Here is a 23,340-nt window from a genome sequence, read left to right on the forward strand (position 1 = left end):
AAGAGGTAAAAAATTACATTTTAACATTTTCCCTGATTGAGTTATTAGATTGGAGACATCCATGCACCTACATAAAGACAGTAATCAAAAATAGTCACAGAAAAAAAGAAAACGGCAAAATGCAATGGCATTATCATACCCCATTCCTTTATAAACCTACTAAGGATCATGTCCTATATACGGATATTAAGAATTTTTTGCTTTTTGTTGAAATAGATGCTAGGATGTACTCTCACTACTTCTGATTCAATATAGGATGCAATCTGACAGTTTAAATCATACCACATTCCCAGTGCATAATTTGGGCTCTATTTAACCACAGGGCTGACACGTACTCTTGTATGCACATACATACTTTCGTTATACAAAATATATGAAAAGGTACTTCTATTTTGCTAACACATTTAAAACATGATAAAATAAGAGTGTTTTCTTTCCAAACAATTAAACAAAACTGCAATCCAAAACTCTAGTAGTTCTCTAGAAATGGCTTTTGGTATGAATATAACATGGCTATGGCTGCCAGCACTGACTCCTTCATCAAAGCACTCATTAAATGGTCTTCAATGAACATACTCCTTCCCAGGCAAGAAGAGTAAGCTCAGAAAAGAGGTGATAGTCACACTGTTCTATGAAAACAATGAATGCCCTATCATAGTGATTTTAATTGTTTTAATTTTAAATTAAAAGTACAAAGTTTAAGTTCATGTTGATTAGAATGGTTGGCGTTCATTTCATTCAAATTCAGCAAAAGTGTATTTATACTCATGACTTCCTTGTTATCTTTCCTCTTTTCTATTTCTGTCCTCATAAGCAACTGATGAAATCAAATGAAAGCCACTGGGCTTTGAGACTATCACTATACCAAGTAATGGAATGGAGCAACAGAAGTATTTCTGAGTTCCCTGGTAGGATAGATAAATCACTTTCATTATATGCTTTCTGTGGTAGTAGACTCAAGAACATGCTATGTGTTGCTTCAAGACTCTATAATCAAAACATGGAAACAGACTCCAACATGTTAAGGACTTCAAAAACTACAATAGTATCTCTTAGCCATAGTTTTTTTTGTTTTTTGTTTTTTTCTTTAATTTTCGATAGTCAATTGTTCTCCAAACATAGCACATGAAAAATTCCAGAAATAATTCATGAGTTGTATTCCAAACCATTTTTGTTCCTGGGATGGGAAACATCCCCAGTTCTCCTACAGACTCACACTGTACTGCACACCTCCCCACTTGCTGCCTAATGTACTAGATCAGCTTCTGTGGTATCACAGTACTATGTCCATGAGAAAGGCAATGTCTTCAAAACCCAGACTGTATTACAACATATTTTTCATTATTAGTGATCAATTTCTTACTGTGCCTAATTCCTAAATTAAATATTATCACCAGTGTGAAGGCATAGGGTAGACAAAGTTCACAAAGAATTTGGTGAATTTTGTTTCTACATGAGTTGTCTGAATGTAGTTGTCATGGATGAGGGGAGTGCTACACAGTTATTTTATCCTCAGCTCAAGCAAGAAAATAGCAAGAAATAGGGGAAGGCCTTTTCTTTCACATGTATTTCCTTGTTGTGCAATATTATTTTAAGATGTATTACATTTGTTTATGCGGTGGAACATTTGCTTTAATGATGCAAAGGTGTGTTGCATTCTTTTATGTTGCATTTCTTTAACTTGGTGAAGCTGTGTTACTGTGCCTGCCTAAAACACCTGATTGGTCGAATAAAGAACTGAATGGGCAATAGCCAGGCAGAAGAAAGGATAGGTGGGGCTGGCTGGCAGAGAGAATAATTAGAAGGAGAAATCTGGGAGAAAAAGATCAAGGAACAAGAGAACAAGGAGGGGAGAACGCTGGGAGCTAGCCACCTAGTCACATATCCAGCCACAGACTAAGAATGAAAGTATGACATACAGAGGTAAGAAAAGGAAAAATCCCAGAGGCAAAAAGTAGATGGTATAATTTCAGTTAAGGAAAGCTGGCTAGAAATAAGCCAATCTAAGGCTGGACATTCATAAGTAATAATAAACCTCTGTGTGTGATTTATTTGGGAGTTGGGTAGCGAGCCCCTCAAATGAGCAAAAGAGTGAAAAATAAAAAATAATTCGACAACATTTCCTCAATAATTTTGGCATTTTTCATTTGATCATTCAAATCTCAAGAGGGACCTTATGATTCCTATGACACTGCGCCTTACCACTTTTTTATAGATTTCCGTTTTCATCAAATGTAACCTTCTTTGGCTTCAGATGTTCCATTCCTTGCTGAGGGGCTTTTTTTTTTTATAGAAAATAAACTAAAAGCAAAGATTTATATTCCTTTATCTCATTAATATGTTCTTTGGTTATGAAGTCCCAGCAGATAATTTTGAAAGAGAAAAAATTCATTCTCCTCCTATGTAACTATAGCTAAATTGCTTTCAAAAATGGTTTACATACTTAACATTCAATTATAAATATATAAGCATTCCTCATTTTGTCCTTAATCATATTATTAACCTCTGGAGTTTAGTTAAATCAGCTTTGGTAAGTAATTTTCAACAATGAAAGATACATGGTAGCTCATTACTTCCTTTTAAGGAAATATACCTCATTCATTTACTGTCCATTTGTTTATGAAAGGAAAAACATGTTTATTTCCTTTGCATTTCTGTCTTCTAGAGGTTTTTTTGTGTGCATTTCAACATTCTAATTTTTATCATTTTGCCAATTTTGTTCAAAGATAATGAGCACGGGATTATAGTTAGCAATACATCTGAATTCAGAAAATGGATATAACATGCTAAGTAGGTTTAAATCTAATAAAGATCTAGTCGTCAAATCTCTAAAGTCCTTCAAATTGCTTAGAATCTCTGCAAAGTTTCCAACTAATCCTTCTAATCCTTCAATAATTAAATCTGCTTCTTCAAGTATTTCCAAGAAGCTACCATACCACTGTACTCCATTTCACAAACCACACTATTGTATTCTTTTAGGCTGTGTGCCATGAGTAATTTTTGAGATGTAAATATACATAAAAGCATCACATCTTTATGATTCCAATGGAGACTTGTTTGAAATTCACATCCACATTTAGAAGCCAAGTTACTGGGGACTGATGACTTTCCAGTGTGTTTAAGGGCAAAGGTATGTGAAATCAAGTGGTTTGCCAGGTCTGGTGGGTATTCTAAAACACTAGATACATTTGCTTGTCCTTACTCTACCTCACCTTTGGTATATTCTTGCACTGGCTTCTTCACCTTATTTACTTGGACTTAACTCTTCACATGTATAATCTGTCTTTCCCTTTGCATTAGTTATGGCTTCTCATTCTTCTAAAGCACGGATAGAGGCAACATGATGAAACTGAACATCAGATTGACCGGACTAAGAAGGACTGCACACCTAGCTGTTTTCTTACATCAACATGTTGCTAGGGGCTTTCTGGGTAAGATTACTTTTAAAAGCTTGAGTTTTATAGCTAAAATATTTACCTCATGAGGCTTGAAAAAGTACATGGGAGTTTTGATTTGTATATTCAGCAATGTTCATAGATAAACAGTATTTGTACATTTGTCCTGTTGCATAAAGAACATGAAGAAAGATACAGGACTCTACCAAAGCAAATATAAAGAAATATTTTCCACTTATTTTCAGAGAGATCTGCTAACAAACATCACTCTATACAACCAGATAACATTATAGATTTTATCTATATATCCTTTATGTATCTTGAATTATGTAATTTATCAAAATTATTTGAGACTTTAGAATTCTAGTGGAAAAACAGTTATGAAGAAAGAAGTCGATTTGTACTTAAAAAGTCATGCCTGCAAGCTCTAATCTGAGGTTCTTGGCCACCACTTCAAAGGCTTAAAATCAGTCCTTAAGCACATATCATCAGACATAGCTCTTTTAGCAGCTCATATTTAATGCAGCAGAGTCTCCGTTATCTGTGCTAGTATGGCTAGAAAGATGAGATTAAGGGCACATGCTCCCCACCCTCATATTCAGTAATTACACCCTGGCTACTGTTGCCAAATATTACAGAAGGGCTCATATGGAGCGGCAAAATCATTTCAGTTCCACCTGCCTGCCCTCTGGTGGACATGCTAATGAGCAATCAGCAGCTCCAGAAATGACAGCTGGAGTACATGAGAATTCTCATTCAGAAAGAAGTCATCTTGGTATGTATGTGAATGTTAAGTGAAGAAACAATCTTGATCATCTTCCAAGAGGTAGTCATTTTTTGGAGACAATCCTTTGTAGGAGAAAAAAAAAAAAAAAGGAATCCTGTATCTATGACTCATTTTGTCACCAACACCTGTACTAGGAAGGTCATCTAGATGTCAGATTTATAAGAAACGCTGGCTGGGCATTGTTGTAGAAAATGAGGCCCACTTTTGCTTTTTCAGAACGATAGTTTTTATATTCAGAGGCTGAAAAGCAGATGGTGTCATTCTAGAAAGTTTAACCTTTAGTGGTAAGGGAAAAATACAGGAACGGTTAAAAAAATGTGGGAGAGAATTCAGTTGACACACAGTAGGAAAATTTTGTTAAGTTTTCTCTGTACTTCCTGGAAACGCACCAACAGCAATGTCAATCAGCACCAGCTGTCACCAGAGGCAATGAAAAAGCACGGGAAGAACGGGAGGGAGTTGTCCCACACAGGGAAACAGCTGAGGAACAAAAACTCCAGCTGGGGCTGAGATTAGCAACAAGTTGCTGAGTGTTTTTCTTTTTGCAAATTTCACTTGGCTACAAAGATGGAGGTAACTAAATTTTGGAGACAATAGCACAGCATCTCAAGTGGAACTGAGAAGTGACTGTAACCTGCAGAGGATGAGGCTGGCTTAAGATCTTAGTGCTTCCACACACTATTTCCTGACTCCTGTGTACCCCATATAAGTAAGCCATTCAACAAGCAGATTCAGCAACCTATCAAACATGTGGCAGTTTCAAAATGTTCAGGATTCTCTGCCCAGCACTCACATTACTCAGCTGTCACAGTCCAGGGTTCAGATATATGATGTGAAAATTACATTTTAACGAGGTGTCATGTGTGTTTAAAGTTCTTATTCATCACTTTATAGCCAGAGTTTTGCAGGAGACACGAATGCACTAATTAGCATACTATAAGGACAGAAGGTTCACCTAATCTGCATTGTTCAAGGTTTGGGCTCTGACTCTGTTGTTGCTTTAGAAGAACCCGCTCTCTTCAGCACGTAGAAGAACGGTTCATTTTCATAATCTCAATGGCTTTCGGAGAAAATGTGGAGTGTATTTGGAACAAAGACCACACCAAGCTTGTAGGACCTGTCTTCAGTATTCTTTCATTAGTACTTACTGTCTCATGCATGCATCATGCACTCTGAACAAGTAGACTTTTCTCTCTTAGACACATTAAGTTTGAGAAAATTTGAAGCTGGGCTTCTCTGCCTATTTGTATAACCAACTTGACTTTACTTGCATAGGAAACGTAGGGAAATGGTTGTAAATTTGACAAGAGATGCCTAAATTTTTATATGAATAGCTTAAAGTAAACTGTAAGATTCAAAGGAAATATCTTACCCCTCACTCCATTTCAGTAATAAAAACTGATTTTCGCACAAAGCCGTCTGGGAGGAAACACAGCTAAGAGAGAGAAATGACTAAAAGCTACTGAGACAACTGATCCCCAATGGCGGATTGATCAGGACATGACATAGAGGTTTGGAAATATGATTCCCGTATGAGGGTCACTCAAATCATCTATAACCAAGTATTCCTAGGAGATGGTTAATGGACAAGGTAGAAATATTGGTGACTGAGGTAATGATAAATGTATACCAACCATTGGTTTGATATGATAGGATATAGATAGTTAAAAAAAATTACATTTTGAAGAAAATTCAAGATTCAATAGTTGTAGACTTGGAACTCTGCCCTACCCAGACAAACAAGCCCTTCACACCTGCTTTACACTCTACAGTGGCTGCTTAAAAATGTTTATTTTACAGGTTACCAAACAACGAGTCTCTTGTTTTCACACAAAGTGCATTCTCAGTAGAGGACAAGCACTGTCCCACACTAAACATAAGACAGTTCCTATTTCCTTCAAGTTGAAGGTATCTCTGCAACTTTTAAATTGGAAGTCTGTTCATAGTAAAAAGAATTCTTTGAACAGCTGTATATTTTCTTCCATATTACAAGACCACCGACTTTAATTTCTCTCAATTACTTGTACAAGAATGCATATGAGGTGTTAATGTACTTTAGCACTTCTCTTTAACACGTGCTAAACTTCTTTTCAAATTATTTATTTAATATGTATCAGTGTTTTATCTGCATGTATGCAGACAATATATCTATGTACCACATATATGTCTGGCACCCACAGAGGCTAGAGAAGGTGTTGGATGCCTTGGAAATAGAGTTACAGATAGTTGGTAGTGACCACGTGCAGACTGGGGTGCAGACTGGGAATCAAACCTAGGTCCCCAGGAGGAGGAGCCAGTGCTGTTAACTGTTGAACTACTTCTCCAGACCCTAAACTTCTATACTAAGTAAACTGACAACACAGGATGAAGAAAAGGAAGTGGAACTGGGGAGGGTAGCCAGGCAATAGATGCTCTTGGCAAACACAGAGAGGACCACCTAGGGAGTGCATGAATAACACGTTCATTCTCACAATAGCCTGAAAAAGTAAATCTAGAAAATTTCATTCATTCATGCATTTCCAAAATCATTCAGCAAATCATTATGGAGCACCTACTGTTTATCAGGCAGTCAACAAAGGCTATAGACAAAAATGACTAAACAGTATCAACAGGCCTATCTCATTGTGAATATCTCATTATGGTATTAGCATCCCTCCAAAAAACATCTTTTTATTTGGGGATTATTCACACTGAATTCCTTAATGTGAAGCATATCACATTATTAATATTTCTAAAGAAGCGGTTTTCTGATATAATTGAATGCCAAATATGAATACTAAATGGCAGCATCAGTGCAAGTTTCTAGTTATTTTCACACTAATTTCATGCTGAAAAACCACACGAAGGCTGACAATTTTGTATTTGATAAATGCCTAATAAACAATGAGAGTTTAACGTTCTGCAACTAATGTTTTCTGAGGAAAACAGAGAAACAAATACTAAACTTCTAAGCTTTTCTAAGAAGAATAAGCCCTAAATGTCTTCCCAAGAGAATCTTCACTTACAGTCTAAAAATGAGCATTTGAATTATATTTTTATATGATTTCATTAAAATTAATTTCTTTACATACATATTGCTGAAAGCAATCTGTTTCACAGAGGTTTTCCTTTGGAAAAGAAAGCAAACATAGATGTTGAATAAGGGAACCAAACTGACTGAGACTTTTCACACTCTCTGCTTGGGAATTAATTTACTGCCAGGAGATGAGTAAGGGATTCAAATTTAAAAATGGCTTCAACATCACTTCTTAGAATAGTTCTGAGAAGCAAAGGTGGCCTTTCTGCAAGTCCTAAAATTGTTTCATAAAATAAACACAACAAAAAAGTACTTTCATTGTGGAAGAATGGACACAAGTTTTGAAGAGCTCAAAGCTATGCATCTGTTTTGTTTTGTTTTTGTTTTTTGAGACATGGTTTCTCTGTGTAGTTTTTTTTTAAATTTTATAATTTAATTTAATTTTACATATCAGCCCCTCCTCACAACCCACCCCCATTCCCATCTCCTCCAGGGCAAGGACTCCCCTGGGGATGCAGCTCAGCCTGATAGATTCAGTGGAGGCAGGTCCAGACCCCTCCTCCCAACACCCAGGCTGAGCAAAGTGTCCCTGCATAGGCCCCAGGCTCCAAACAGCCAGCTCATGCACTAAGGACACGTCCTGGTCCCACTGCCTGGGGGCCTCCCAAACAGTTCAAGCTAATCAATCAACTGTCTCACTTATCCTGACAGCCTGATCCAGTTCCATGGGGGCTGCTCATCTATTGGTTCATAGTTCATGTGTTTCCACTCGTTTGGCTATTTGTCCCTGTGCTTTTTCCAATCATGGTCTCAACATCTCTTGCTCATACAATCCCTTCTCTTTCTCACTGATTGGACTCCTGGAGCTCCACCTGGGCCCTGGCCATGGATCTCTGCATCTGCTTCTATCACTGGATGAGAGTTCTAGCATGACAATTAGGGTGTTTGACCATCTGATCACCAGAGTAGGTCAGTTTGGGCTTTCTCTCCATCATTGCCAGTAGTCTACAGTGCAGGTATCATTGTGGATTTCTAGGGACCTCTCTAGTACTTTTTTTCTTCCTATTCCCATGGGGTCTTCATTTATCATGGTCTCTCTTTCCTTGTTCTCCCTCTCTGTTCTTGATCCAGCTGGGATCTCCCGTTCCCCTAGTCTTAAAGAGGACCCTAAGAAAGACACAGGGATCTCCCAACGCCGGAGAAATGGATGAGAGCTACATGAACAAACTGGACGTGAGATTGTTTTGTTTTGTTTTTTGTGCTTGTCCTGGATCTCACTCTGTAGATCAGGCTGGCCTCGAACACACAGAGATCCACCTGTCTCTGCCTCCAGAGTGCTGGAGTTAAAGGTGTGTGCCACTAATGCCCAGCTGAAATCTGTGAATTTTTAATTACCTCAGTAAATCTATAAATGACAGTTGATCTAGAGAAAGCTTAATACAAAGGTATTTTTAAAGATATTATTATTGTTATTATTATTATTATTATTATTATTATTATTATTATTATTATGCCAGCCCTAAAGAATATCTTGGAAAAAGTAGTATAACTAGAGATTAACACCTCTCAATTATAAAATATGTGTAATAACTGCCCTGTAATAATTAGGTTAAGCTTATCAGTATATGTAGTAAACATATTATCTAATTAAAGGTTAAAAAATATTCTATTACATGCATGATATTTCCTATTGTATAGTTGTCAAAACCAAGACTGAAACTATGGCTATTTAGAAAAGAAGCCAGGGTAGAATTCAAACCCACATCCTTAGACTCCTGTGTTCAGGTTCAAAGGCAGATGCTGCATATGGGTAAGCACAGCTGAGGCTCTTTCCATATAGCCAAGAGAGGTATATTTGCCCTTTATTTTCCAAGAGTAAGTTTTGTGAGGTATAGAATGGTTTCATACAGCAGAAATAAAAACAAAAGTAACCCTTTACATGGAAACTTGAGAGTTCTATTTTTTTTTTTAACAAAACATAAATTAGAGACAAATGCCTCAGCTGAATACCAGCAGATAGCAAGTCCATTTTGTATTTCTTCTTTTCCCTTTTTCTTCTTTGTCTGCCTGCCTGTCTCCTTCCTTTCTTACTTCCTTCCTTTTTTCCTTCCTTCCTTCCTTCCTTCCTTCCTCCCTCCCTCCTTCCCTCCCTCCCTCCCTTCCTTTCTTCTTGCCTTCCTTCCATATTTGGCCCTAAAATATTTCTTTTAAATTGAGAATTCTGTATACGGACATAGGAAGACCCACAACAAAATGGCAGTAAGAATTCCAACAGGCAGCTGCTTTGAAAAATGCCAGTGTAATTTACTCTGAAAAACATAGAGCTAAAGCTGTTTTTTTGTGGAATAAGATGAACAGCTTCTATTAACGCTAATTGAAATCCTCATATCCACACATACCATGCATAAAATTTACTTCTACAGTTATTCTTTCCACCTCAAAATTGCAGTAGGTCCAATGCCAGAATACTAGCTTTTTAATTTAAGCATCCATGCATGCAAATTGATACTTTTTTGGTGATTATGTTGACAAATTCAATACAGGTGAAATCCCACTGTTAGTAAAATGGACCAAGTTTTAAGTGTGACCATTCAAAAATGATGAAAACTGAATCTCTTTGCTTAAAAGAATCCAGTTCAATCCCAAAATGAAATTTATAATTTCATAGTAATTTTCACTTCAATAACAGCATCTTAATGAATGTGGCACTAATATATGCCATCAAGATGTCCCATACTTTAACTTCCATATATAAACCAATGCATTTATATGAGTAGTACAATTTTCCTTACATAAACAATTAACATGATTCCTTTGTCTCTCTATAAAAATACATACATATATATTTCCATTTATATATTTAGAGAGATTATATACATACATACTGTTTGTGTGCATACTAGACATATTTTGGACAAGTGTCTAAATACTTGGAACAAAGGTACAACACTCTTCAAGGTTAACATAGAGAGACCCTACCTCAAAAATAAATAAACAAATTAAATTCAAAAGGTCAATACTTTGAACTACTATAAATACTAGTGAACTTGAGACTGTTACTCTAGATAAAAATAATATAAAATCTTTTAGAACAGTGAAACTTGAGGTGTGTTATTGCTCCTAGTCTTGAACTACAAAGCATGGTAAACTGCAGTTTTTTTTTTTTTTTTTTAAACTGGAAACTACTTCATGCCTCAGTGGAGTAGAATATAAAGGATACATATCATTCATAAAAAAGTGTTATCACAGAAAATGCAAATTTTCATTTAAGAAGATCACAGCTGAGAGACACGGACTTCCACTGTTCTCCAAATCAATGACTGTGTTTGGGTTCAACTGGGAAGTACACTGAGCTTAAGAGCCTTCCCAGCATGTGGTACAGCTGGTCATGTAGTTTAGGAGAGTTATCATTTCTTTTTCAAGAGATGCTAGAGCTTGTTTCTGGAAATACTGCAGACTAGGGTTCTCTTTGTAGAAAAGTTAATTCAACACAATATCAGCATTGCTAATTGTGGAAAGACATGACATCACTCTGATTGAAGCTGCTTAAGGATTAGAGAAGATGCTACCAAATTTGTCAGTTTCTTTGAGGAAGAGGTGGAAAGCCATTTTTCATTTGTGCATTCAACAGAAGCCTATTGAGCCTTATTTCTTGCGGCGAGCTCCTCGACCAACGAGGAAGAACGACCACCATTCGAGGATTCTTCTCAGATCACACTTTATTGGAGCGCCTCTTGATTAAGGGAGAGCGGGAGGTGAGGGGCCCCAAGAACCAAAAGGCAGCTGCTTATATAGGGAACCAAGTGGACAGGTCAATCTATGATTGGATCCCACCAGAATGCAAGCACGGGGAGCCACAGGATAGGCTGAGGACATAAGGCCAAATTACCATATACACACATGCGCAAGCATGGAGGCGCGCAGCCCAGCAAGCACAGCCAAATATGGAGTTGTTTACAGCAAAGCTGTCAGGAAGTCGGCGCCATCTTAGAATGGCAGCTCCCTACAATTTCTATAATCACAATATTAATGTCTGAAAAGAAATAATGATCAGACATGTACATAATACAAAGGTGGGTGAAGCAAGCTCATTATATAGAATGAACCTAGTTTTGTATGAGAATTGAGTCTAATAGGGTCAATTAGAGAGCAGAGTGGCTTGCTCCTCAGGGTAGGTCGGGCACACTATTCAGAAAATGAGAAATAGCAAACTCATTACTAAACTCTTTTTTAATTTTTTTTTTCAAGACAGAGTTTTTCTGTGTAGCCCTGGCTGTCATGGAGACCAGGCTGGCTTCAAACTCAGTAATCCATCTGCCTCTGCCTCCTGAGTGCTGGAATAAAAGACAAGTGCCGCCACTACCCAGCAACAACTAAATTTTGATTGAAATAAATATTTTTTAATTATTATATTACTACCAAAATCCAGACACTTATATCCATGTTTTCCAGTATACTTTAACTTGGACAACGGTATTATGGCATGTTTCAAAATTAAACTTTTACTGACTTATTTTTTAATTTACTTTTGAGATAATGTCACATACTGAGGTGTAGGCTTGCCTGGAATCAACGTTACTCAGATGTGTGTTGAACTCCTGGCAATCTTCCTGTCTCAGCCTCCCAAGTGGTAAGAATACAGGCATGAGCCACCATGTCCAGGAAAAAAAAAATCTAATAGTAATAAAAATGGCCGGGCGGTGGTGGCGCATGCCTTTAATCTCAGCACTCGGGAGGCAGAGCCAGGTGGATCTCTGTGAGTTCGAGGCCAGCCTGGGCTACAGAGTGAGTTCCAGGAAAGGTGCAAATCTACAGAGAGAAACCCTGCCTCAAAAAACAAACAAACAAACAAAAAAACAAAAAAAATAAATAAATAAATAAATAAATAGGAATCATTGAAGATTTTTACAATCATCTTTATATAATATTAGAAGTCAGCAGTATGTTTCAGAAGGGGGAGCCATTTAAAAAATTGAAATTAAAGATTATCTCCAGTTTAATCATGTCATGTTTTGAATTACTGTCATTTATTTAAAAATATGAATCACTGTACTTATGAGGTGCTAAGTAGGTTTGCTGAGACACATGTACTTTAAAATAATCCATACTTCCCTGGTGGTTGGTCTTATGTATGGTACTTTCTGGGTTAAAGTAGATAGTACTCAGATTCGGCAGCATTATGCCAAATTAACCTTTTGGTGTGTACTAAGTGCAAACAAAGCATTCTCAAGAACATCCCACAATTAGTGTGAAAGAATACCATACAATCTTAGCAGAAATTTTATATATTTCACTATAGAAAGCAGTAACTGTATGATAAAGGATGATATAGGAGACAAACTATGTAAAGGACAGAGTCCCTTTCTCATAGGTCCATCTGAGAGAGAGAGAGAGAGAGAGAGAGAGAGAGAGAGAGAGAGAGAGAGAGAGAGAGAGAGATTTCTAAAATGAAAAGACAATGAATATTATTTTGGAGAAACCCAGGCCAGAAGATTGCACAAGGAAGTGAACAAAATCTCAACAGTCATCATATTGAGAACAAATGGTAGATTTCCTCAAGAAAACTACCAAAAATCAAACTTACCTGATCTACTATCCAGAGGTCCAAAATCCAAAGAGTATTTCACAACATGGTAGTTATTCCACACATAAAGCAGATTGTCCCTGGGGTTGTAATCCACAGCTGCTATGTACTGGTAGGAATTGGGAAAGGGTACATCCACCAGGCTATCCTTGCTTTGGTCGGTGTTGTAAATGTAGTCAATCTTATTACCAGTGGCCTCATTGTCATCGTCCTCATATACAGATTTGACCACATACAGAATCCCACAAATCATAAATGCATTGGAAGCTGACCTTTTGTCATATGCAGTGTCCCATGTCCCCTCAATCCGTAGGGTATAAGGGTTCAACTGGCTAATGACAATTTTGCCATTGTTTTGTTCTGTTGCATAGATTACCCATAATCCATTTTCATCCACTGCCAAGTCTATATCAGATTTGCCACCCCATCGGTATGGGGATGTGTCGTGGTAATTGGCATTTGCTATGATTGCCTCTCCACTCTTTATCCTAGTCCGTAAATCAAACTTTACTATGTTCCTGGTACGCTCCTTGTTGAAGAACAGGGCACCATCATATACTACAAATCCAGTGCCATCCACTCTGTGAGGGAGCTTGTAGGTAGTTGTTGGCCTTCCAGCAATGAAGTCATCTTTGGATGAATACTCTGTCAGTGTATCAGTTCTGTATGGGGTCCAGGGCATATAATAAATCTTGTCAGAAGCCTGTAGAGGGTCTTTGCACCATGCCCCAGATTGGTGGTCAGATTCAAACAAGTGTTCACTCTGGTACACTCCTTTTAGCAGTCCAGGACAAAGAAAAACTGTCAGGAGGGAAAGTTACAAAAATAAATACATTAATTGAATCTCTTTTCATCTGTTCTTATTTTCAGCAAACAGAATGCAACTCCAACAAGTGATACCCACCACCACTTATTTTGTGGCATTGCTATTTGTGAAACAAAGCATTCTTCCACATTAATTTTGGATTTTTGCCTCAAACAATTTGATGCCACTTGTTGGAAAAATGTTAGCCTTTTTAGAAGCAGCTGACTTTTACCCTTGCAAACACATAATTTGACGTATGTCTGAAGTGTAGCATATGTCTATGAGTTCTATAGACATATAACAAAGTACCAAGTTCACACATGATGCTTTTATTAGTTCACTGAAGAACTGTGTCTCATTTGAAAATGATAATCCATTGCTTCCACGATGATGAAATTGGCTGTTCAACAGTTACTTATCATTAAGAAATTGATAGCCTACATTATTATTATTTAAATAAAGGAAAAGAAAAAATCTGCAACACAGGCCACTGAATCTTCTAGCAAAACAAAACAAAACAAAACAAAAGGCTCTCAAAGCTGCTGCAACACACACAGAGCATGCAACCCATTCAATTAAAGATGAGTGATGGATGGATACTGGAAGGAAAAAGAGAAGGGAGAAAAAGAAAGGAAAGGAAGAAGGAAAGAAGAAAAGGTGAAAGGTTACAGAAAAGAACCCAGAATCTAGATTTTAATCAGTTAAAAAAGTCCTGTTAAGTACAGTATTATTGGAACTTAAAAACATGTACCTTTTACTGTTACATGAGAAAAGTATTGAAAAAAAAAAAAAAACAAAACAAGATTACTTGCTATATTTTGCTGCTCATACTTCAGAAGGAAAATGGGCAGGAATTGTCTGATTCTTTTTGTTGTTTAGTATGATTCACTAGAGAACACTCTAAGTATGGTGGTAAGAAAGCTTGGCAGGTTCATCTGAAATGAAGGAGCTACAAAGCAACGTTTCCCAAAGGGTGGTTCTTGAAGCGGATGTGACACAGCTGCATGCTGCACATAAGGGAAAAAAAGGGACCTGTAGCCCTTTATGACAATTCAATTATGACACGAGATAGGAAATAAAACCATGGTAGGGGTTATAATAGCTTAAGTACATGGATGAATCTCTAAATCAGAAGTTGGGTGAGTGAACGTGTTGCACAATTTGATCCCGGAAGCCTTTCCATGAAGCCACTTTGGATGACTGTGTTCTGCTGAACCTGCTCTGGGAAGCGTTGCTTGCATACATTTGCAAAGCAAACACACTGAAAGAATCACCATGCAGTCCGCTGTTAGGTTTGAGATGATTAGAATTTTCCTGGGTGAAAAAAGTAGGAAGTCACAAGGAATTGGATGCTGACCTGCTTTTTAATGAATAAAGGATTATTCTTTGGTGTTAGTGATTAGCTCCTTAGTATTAACTAGAAACACAGATCCCCTGGAAAACAGTCTAGGAGGAACCTCAGCTATGCATTAATGCTCACTGAAATGAAAGGACATTCCTAAGATATTCAATGTCTTAATTTTAAAGAAATGAAAAGTTCTCTGGCCAAAGTTGACCTTCAAATTCTGCAAAGATAGGGACCACTATAAATTGTGATCAAAAACAATACTGATGATTTTAAAACTTAGGAATTTTAATGTGAAGACTTTTACTATAAGCATGAGTTACTCTCTGACTCAAAATTATATATAACCTTATGTTATAATTAATAATGGGCCCGTGGTTACTAACAGTAGATGAGACTGCATGCACTCAGAATAGTTTGGCCACAGATACTAATGCCACTCAAGATAATTAAGAAGAGTGTCTTGTCCCCTTTCTCCAGTAGTTAAGTGTTAATGTAGAAGGAGAAACACAGTAGAGCTAAGGGAAATTAAGAGAGAATGAGGGACAAATCTAAAGCAATCACTAATTACCATGCCCACTGGATTTCTAATTACTATTACTAGTTTCAAATAAAGAGGAATAATACAGTGTTGATGGTTGTGCAATAGTAATAATTTGTGTTAGGCATAAGGATTAAACCAGCAGCGGTCAGTGAAACAGATTAAAGTGAAGTTGAGCAGCAGAAGTAGTCAATAAATTTGCATAAAATAAGAATTAATAACAAAATTATTTAACTAAATGTTAAACTGTTAAATAACTTAGCCTATAAATATTATATAATTTATGAAAGGTATTTAATTACCTTTTTGTTCCACTTCTATTGGAGAGAGAGAAGTAAAGAGAGAAAGGAGAAAAGAGAATAGATTAATGGTACGGTATTGGCCAAGCACTTTTTATTCACCTTTTCCAAACTGAAAGTAAATCATTTACTGCAGTCATGCTTGCTTAATTGAACACCCTGTTTTCTTTAAACATTTCACCAAAATAGATATTTTTAAAATAATCATAAGCTTTAAAAAAAAACATCAAAATTACTGTAAAAAATAATATGGGAAATGTAAATAACAATTACAAGAACACCAGTAGCGACATTTGAAAGAGAGGTCAGCAAGTTTATACACTGGAACTTTCAAACAATTTGGTTAGTTTCACTTACAAATACTACAGCAGATACCACATCTTAACCGATTAGCTCTACTTGTTTTGCAACTCACAAAGGTAGCCTTTTCAGAAGAGACTTTTCTGTAACTCATTTCCTGGAAGCATAGACTTAGGATAGCTCATCAGAAATACAACTTGTGCAGATACAAGCAAACAGAGTAGAATCCTTACTGAACAAATTTCTCTCCCACCTCTCGACATGGGACACTCAGATGGAAAAAAAAAAAAAAAACTATTGTTTCACAAAAATCTTCAATCAGAATACTAATGTAAATAGTGAGCTACTGTCTCTAGCTTTTTCTGAAATTCTTAACTGAATCACTACTTAAAACAGGAGATTCTGAAACATTTATATGTAGGTCTTAGGATTACTAAAGGCTCTTATAAAAGTTGGGAAAATATAACATATTCATGAAACATTAACTGGCAGCTTCATTACCTTATAAACATGTATAAATAGGGTTGCCTACATCTTAACCAGCAAAAGGGCCTAACCTGGGAAAGGCAAAGGTTTGGGGAAAGAATGGGTTCATAACCCAAATATGAAAATTCAGAGTCCAAATATTGTCAACCTATGGTAATTTCAGTAAAAATGGTTAAATTGATAATTATCACATGCAAATAAACTGAGCCCTCTATTGATATTTGAAAAACAAACAATGAATACTGGGTTGGGGTAATTATATTTGGGTGCAATTTCTGTACTTTGACACGAATTCTTATGGTTTTAGTAATATTCAAAATAAAACTTGTAAATTCCTTTGATAGTATAGTATCATACATTAGAAACAAAAGTGGTCTGTATATATGCATACACACATAGGCATACACATATACAAACATACATATGTATCTTTATAGAAAAGTTGAAACTTACTAATTTACAAATCTAATTTTCAAGACTAGTTCTACAAATCCTTCAGAACCTGTATTACTGTTTGCCACCATCATCACTTACTCTTCATTAAAGGACTACTAGGTTGTATGTCAATAGGGGCTCATGGAAAGCCTTATCTAGGAGAGGGCCAGCTGAAGATGAAGGATAGCCGTGCCAGAGCCTGCCAACTCTTAGGACGAACTCATTCTGTTGTGATGGGAACAGGCCCTGTCCTGGAACAATCTTCTCCCACAGCTACAACATGGGATGTGATGGCAAGAAAAACAAGAAGAATGCAGTTAAGTCCAGTGTTTGTTTCAGGATAATTCCAATTTCCTGAAGCCTGAGCTGCAAGGAAAGACAGAGAGCAAGGCCAGTGGCCTTGCTGCCCAGACTCCTGCTGCCAACCTCCTGGGGCCCTAGGTCAAGTAAGTTTTGAATTTTTTGTTACTGGGCAAATATGATTGCTAATTCAGCTTGGATATCTATGCCTGCTGCAGATCAACAGGCCTCTATTACAGCTCATTTCAAAGCACTGAAATGATAAACCCTTTAATCCTAGTTTAAAAACAAATAGTTCTACTTAAAAGATGCACTTCAAATTTAGACTAAAAAAGGTATTCAATCTGACAATGAGAGGAAGTACAACTGGCAACATAAAATTGATTTCATTGAGAACTTCAAAGTTTGAAGTAGAAGCTCATTACAATAAAGACTGAGTTTGGGAATGTGGAGTTGACATTTTTCAATGCCTAGTCTAAGAAGGATTTCCACCTAAATGGTTCCTTGACTTTTTTTCCCTATACCACTTTGAAAATTACTTATGAAATATGTATATTCTAAGATACCAAAACTACATTGAAATTATTCCTTAGAAGAAATAACCTAGTGTATTTGTTAGTGATAGTTAAGTTGTTTCAAAGGTTTATTTTTTCATTTATTTATTTATTCATTTGTGTGTGTGTGTGTGTGTGTGTGTGTGTGTGTGTGTGTGTATCTCTTCGTCCATCCATCTGTCTGTCTGTCTATTTGCATGTATAGATCAGTGCTGGCCAAGCCCATAGGAATCCCTGGAGCTGGAGTTACAGATGTTAGTGAGCTGCCTGATGTGGGTGCTGGGAATCAAATGGGCTCTTCTGAAACAGGATTAAGCTCTATTAACTGGGAGGTGTCTCCCAAGCCCCATGATAACTTTCCACACACCTGCAAAAATGTATTTCTTTTTAAATTTGGATACTATGGTGTATTTTTAATGTTAGAAAAAAATGTGTCTTACATTTCAATTTTTATTTCTTCAAAGATAATTTACCTCTTTTATCCCAACTCTCATTTGTTAAAATTTTGATTGTAACATTTTGGTGTTAGTCTTATTTCTATAAATTTGGCATGCCATGCAGAAAGCCATTCTTGCTTTGTTACTTGCTGGTACTCAGAATTAAGATTGATTAGGCAGTTCTGTTTTGGAGAATAATTACTATGGTCTTGCCATGTCGTGACTGGCTGCAACTCATTCATCATTTATTTGCTATTTTTAAGGCTGCAGTAAAGCAGTCCTATAATTTAAGTTGAAACAAGCTTACACAAATCATATTTCCATAACAAAAACTGGCAAGATGGCATAATTTGTCAGTAAAAAGCTTGGTAACATTTAGCATTGGCCAGCCTTAGCCAATTCTGAGTCTGATGCTTAGAAGATAACGCATCCTGGAGAATCAAATTAAATGGAGACAAGAAACAAGCATATGACTGTGCCCTATGGGAACACAGTCCATGGCACATAGGAAATATCTAATTAATAGCTCATGAATTAAGTTCATGATACAAATGATGGTGAGTATTTTTTTATGTTTGGGTGCTTGGAGCATGCTAGAAAATAAGTGATGAACCACGTAAAGCCATAAAATCTATTTAATTATCTATGTAAGATACTGCAACATTTGCTGGGCAGTGGTGGCACACAACACCTTTAATTCCAGCACTCGGTAGGCATAGGCAGGCGGATCTCTGTGAATTTGAGGCCAGCCTGGTCTACAAAGTGAGTTTCAGGAAAGGAGAAACCCTGTCTCGAAAAAAAAAAAAGATGTTGCAATATTTTAATGGATGTGAAGGGAAAGAAAAAAATATGAGGAAGTGATATCTCCAACTTACTCAATGTAAAGCTGGAGAGAACCAGCACAGAAGTAGAAGGTCAAGGTCGTGCATGTTGTACTGGAAGGAAACCTGTTTTACTTAAACATACAGACGGCAACAACCTAAACATACAGGCCTCAAAGTGCTCCTTTCTCTCTTTTGTGTAATGATGTCATAAGTCCATGCACTGTGTGATGACAACTGTGGCTCAGCCCTCGGCAGAATCTCCTGCCTTCTGACTCCTGTCAGAATCCTATCCTGAATTCTGACATTATAGCTGTCATTTCTCATTTCCAAATCTCTTTGGAAATAATTCTCTGCCTTTTCTCTCTTCACTTTTAATCCTGAAAGTATTTTTATTGTCCATTCAGACTCAGTAAATATGTTTATATATTTCCTTAAAGTGATTTCATTGCTGTCCTTCATCAAGCATAATGCCATAAACTATATCCCATGGTCTGAGCCAATGTCAGATTAAAATAAAGGATAACTTGATTCTATACACAAGGAAGACAGTGGAAAAGAGCCAATTAGCATAGTTTTCTTTCAACCCGCAAGGGTTCATAAAAACAGACAGATGAGAAGGCATTTTGTTTATCAAAATATGACATTATCAGTTCTAATGATTTATGTACCCTGTGAAATACTTTTGAATTTCATTCTTTAACAAGAAAGGGTAAGGATCAGAGTGTACACAGCATTGCCAAGCTTCATCACATTGCCTTGCAAATTACAGAGAAACAAATTTGTTGTGTGCCAAAACTGTTAGTGCCTTAATTGAAATCTATGCAATTGTATCTAATTCTAATATTAAATTTTCTTTTCTAAAATTGTGAGTTATAGAGTATACCTTTCCATCTACAATTTAAAGATTCCAAAGTTGCAATCTCATAATATCTCTATTTCTTTAATATGCAAATGAATATACAAAGAATATAATATATTTATAAAATACAAGATATTTTATAAGCAAATAATCTTTTCACTGAAGCACAGTAGTATTTTAAACAGAAATATTTTTCTTGTTACATACATCTTAGAATGCTGAAATACATGTGGGCAACCTTTCCACATCCTGGGTAATAACAACAACAAAACATCATTCTTGGAGAAAAGTTTGCTGGTGCATTATGCTTATATGTTCATCCATATAAACATAGGCTGAGTCCACAATAATAGTTTCAACTTGAAAAACACATCATCATGTAATAAAATGGCCTGAATCAGGTTATCAAACAATATTAGGATGTGGTATTTATTGTTCCCACCAGAGAAGAGTGAACAAGAATTTGAAAGGTTAAAGGACTTGAAGAAACCTGGCACACATCTACCATTTGTTTAATATGAGACCCTGCAGAAACTAATCCTCATTTTTCATTTTCTGATGAGGAAACCGAGGAACAAAGACTGTGGTTTTAAGGTTAATATGTTGGAATTGGGATTCAAATGTAAATTTTGATCTTGTTCATTTTTAACTTTTAATATAAGATGGTCTCATTCATGCCCAGTGCCTAACACAGTGCCTAACCTCAAATAGCATTAGTTATTCTTCAACGATACTTTCAAAGAAAGAGATTCCATGATGCTCTTTTCTGGGCTATTATCCCACAAGATTAGAGATGGATAACATCTCTCAAGGGAATGAGGGGAGGGAAATGGTTCAGAAATTCTTGGCCAAGGAAAGCAGGGTTTGTCTTTTTATAAGAAAGAAACCTTTATTCCAGACCTCCCATTTACAGTCACTTGTTTTTATTTATTTTTTTATTTTTTGAGACAGATGACTATCTCTTTCATTTCCAAGGAAACACAAAATCTCTTTAGTAAATAGAAATAATATCTGTGAGGTTCATTAAAATTTTTGGTGTATTGCACATCAAAAATTCTGACAGGCATCTGTCTCTTTCAGTAAACAAAGTGCTAATCCTTTATTTAATGAGATACAGGAGTAATCTCAACAGCTAAGCTTTTAAATTATGTTTTTCAAATAATACCCATGCATCACTGAATAAAAGTGCCATTCAAGCACCTTGTATTACAATGGCTTTATATAATGTGTTTCCAAAATTAACACCTCCTAATGAATTTCATCTTGGAGTGTGGAGACTGAAAACGTCAATAATTCATAAAATGCTTTCAGCAGCCACATTCTAATTTAAACACTACAGTATCTATAGATGCTGTAGACACAGACATGGCCCTTTATTTTGTACTAACATTCTATTTCATTGATGGATCAGTAAAACCTTTCAAACTGTTAATTTAATCTTTTAAAAGAAAATGGCTATTAGCAGACTCTTTTGAAACTCTATTTGTAATAGCTCTAGTGTAAATAACAATTTTTCAAAGTTATTATTGGTAGTACTTAAAATCAATACTACATTTAGTAAACCAAGGATGTATCCTTGTTGTAATGATTTGTCACTACTGTATAATAACTACATGGGGGTTAGAGTTGCTAAATATAAGATGAAGACAGTCACTTCAGTGTACAAGACTATGTGTATATTATTTTATATATCATGTGCTTCTCTGTGATATGATCACTAACAATAATGTTGGCAATGACAAGTCTTTTGACATTTAGAGTTTTTGTTAACTCTTCTGTGGTATGAGTAACTATTAGCACTCATGATGTTTTCTGAAGAACTAAACCTAGTGTTCCTATGAAAACATTTAGGTATATGAGAAGACATAAGTGGAAGAGTTAGGATTCAGATCCCTCACAACTGCTGACCATGTCCTCCGTGGCATCTACTGTGGGGCCACATCCTCACAAAACCTTGAACATCTATTACCTTTAAGGCAAATGGATCTCTACCTTCAGAAAATTTATAGCCTAACAATTGGTGAGTTTCAGGATGTTCATTCAACCATGGTAATTTACTCACAACTGTTTTGCGATGAACTTGGGTAAAGACATTTGAAACACACCCACACAAAAGTGAATAACAAAGAGAACTGATCCAGTCAAGAAAAAAAACAAATAATAATAACAACAAAAATCAACACTTTGTGGAGCTAGTCAAAGAATAGGAAGGAAGTAAAACACATTCTAGTCTTCTAAGGAACTCAGGCAAATGCTTCCTCAGACTTCAGACTGGATTCATTAGACAAAAAAACAAAACATGATCTATAAGTGGTAATTAAAAAGTTAACAATCAAAGTTATTACTACATACATGTTTTCTAGAGCTGATTCAAGAATTAACATGAATTTCAGATTTTTTAGCAGAAAATATATAATTAGTGTTAATTTAAAACCACTCATTCATTTTTATATGTTATTTATTTCATTTTAAGTGCATGAATGTTTGAATATATGGAAAGTGCATGATTAGACACTGCATCAGTGTCTATATACCTAATGCATGCCTGGTGACCATAAGGCCAGTAGATATCACACACCTTTGACCTGGAGTTTCAGACAGTTTTTAGCAGCCATGTGGGTACTTGGAACTAAACTTGGGCCCTATAGGAGGTGCAAATGCTCTTTAACTGCTGAGCCCTCTCTCCAGACACTCATTACTTTTCTTTCCTTTCTACTTATTTATTTATTTGTTTGATAAAATAAATAAGTCAACTAAGATCAAATTCCAGGTGTACAGATTTTTAGTTTAGACCATTTTTTATTCTTCCAGAAATATTTCATAATTTTTAGCAACCCAAATAAATTTTATTAACTTTAAATGCAATTTCAAAGGAAGAAGGGTATTCAGTAATCGACTATAGGAATTGGTAATTGTTCCTGAGATCAGGCAGATGAGATATACTTCAGGCTCTTGGGGCTACACATAAGCATGGTCACCTAGGTATTCATATCCTTTTTATTCATCCTAGCAACACTTAAAATATGAAATACATTGTTTTCTTCTGGGTCCAAGCAAAAGAAGACATTGGATAATTGTTATTGCCACAGTGTCTTGAGTGCTACTTTTATTTATGGCATGTATATAGTTACATTGATAATTTTACCAATACAGCATTTGTTACTATCTCTCTACCCTTTCGAAAACATTTAAAGGTTCCCAGAGGCAGAGAACTTAGCAACATGTGCTTAACCATGATCAGTTTCTAACCCAGTGTCCCCTTCCAACTCTGGCCTATCGTGGTAATTCTATGCTTTTGAACAATGGGAAAATAATTTTGAATGTGACCTTGTAGTTTGTTCAATTACATGAACCTTACAGATGGACAAGCACA

General features: G+C 36.1%; 1 protein-coding gene across 24 annotated transcripts in view; it reads right to left on the reverse strand.

The window, feature by feature from the left end:
* Adgrl3 (adhesion G protein-coupled receptor L3) overlaps positions 1-23,340 on the reverse strand; it is a 763,485-nt gene that overhangs the window by 289,483 nt on the left and 450,662 nt on the right. For 19 of the 24 annotated variants that reach the window (XM_036200955.1, XM_036200954.1, XM_036200934.1 and 16 more), the window contains 2 exons: positions 15,776-15,790; positions 12,783-13,583 (listed from right to left, as the gene is read on the reverse strand). In XM_036200955.1, coding sequence (XP_036056848.1) covers positions 12,783-13,583; positions 15,776-15,790 — 816 coding nt within the window. The remainder of the gene's footprint in view (positions 1-12,782; positions 13,584-15,775; positions 15,791-23,340) is intronic. The other 5 variants (XM_036200946.1, XM_036200943.1, XM_036200936.1 and 2 more) reach the window with 1 other exon arrangement.

The sequence above is a fragment of the Onychomys torridus genome, chromosome 10, assembly GCF_903995425.1.
Source record: "Onychomys torridus chromosome 10, mOncTor1.1, whole genome shotgun sequence".
NCBI classification, from domain to species: Eukaryota; Metazoa; Chordata; class Mammalia; order Rodentia; family Cricetidae; genus Onychomys; species Onychomys torridus.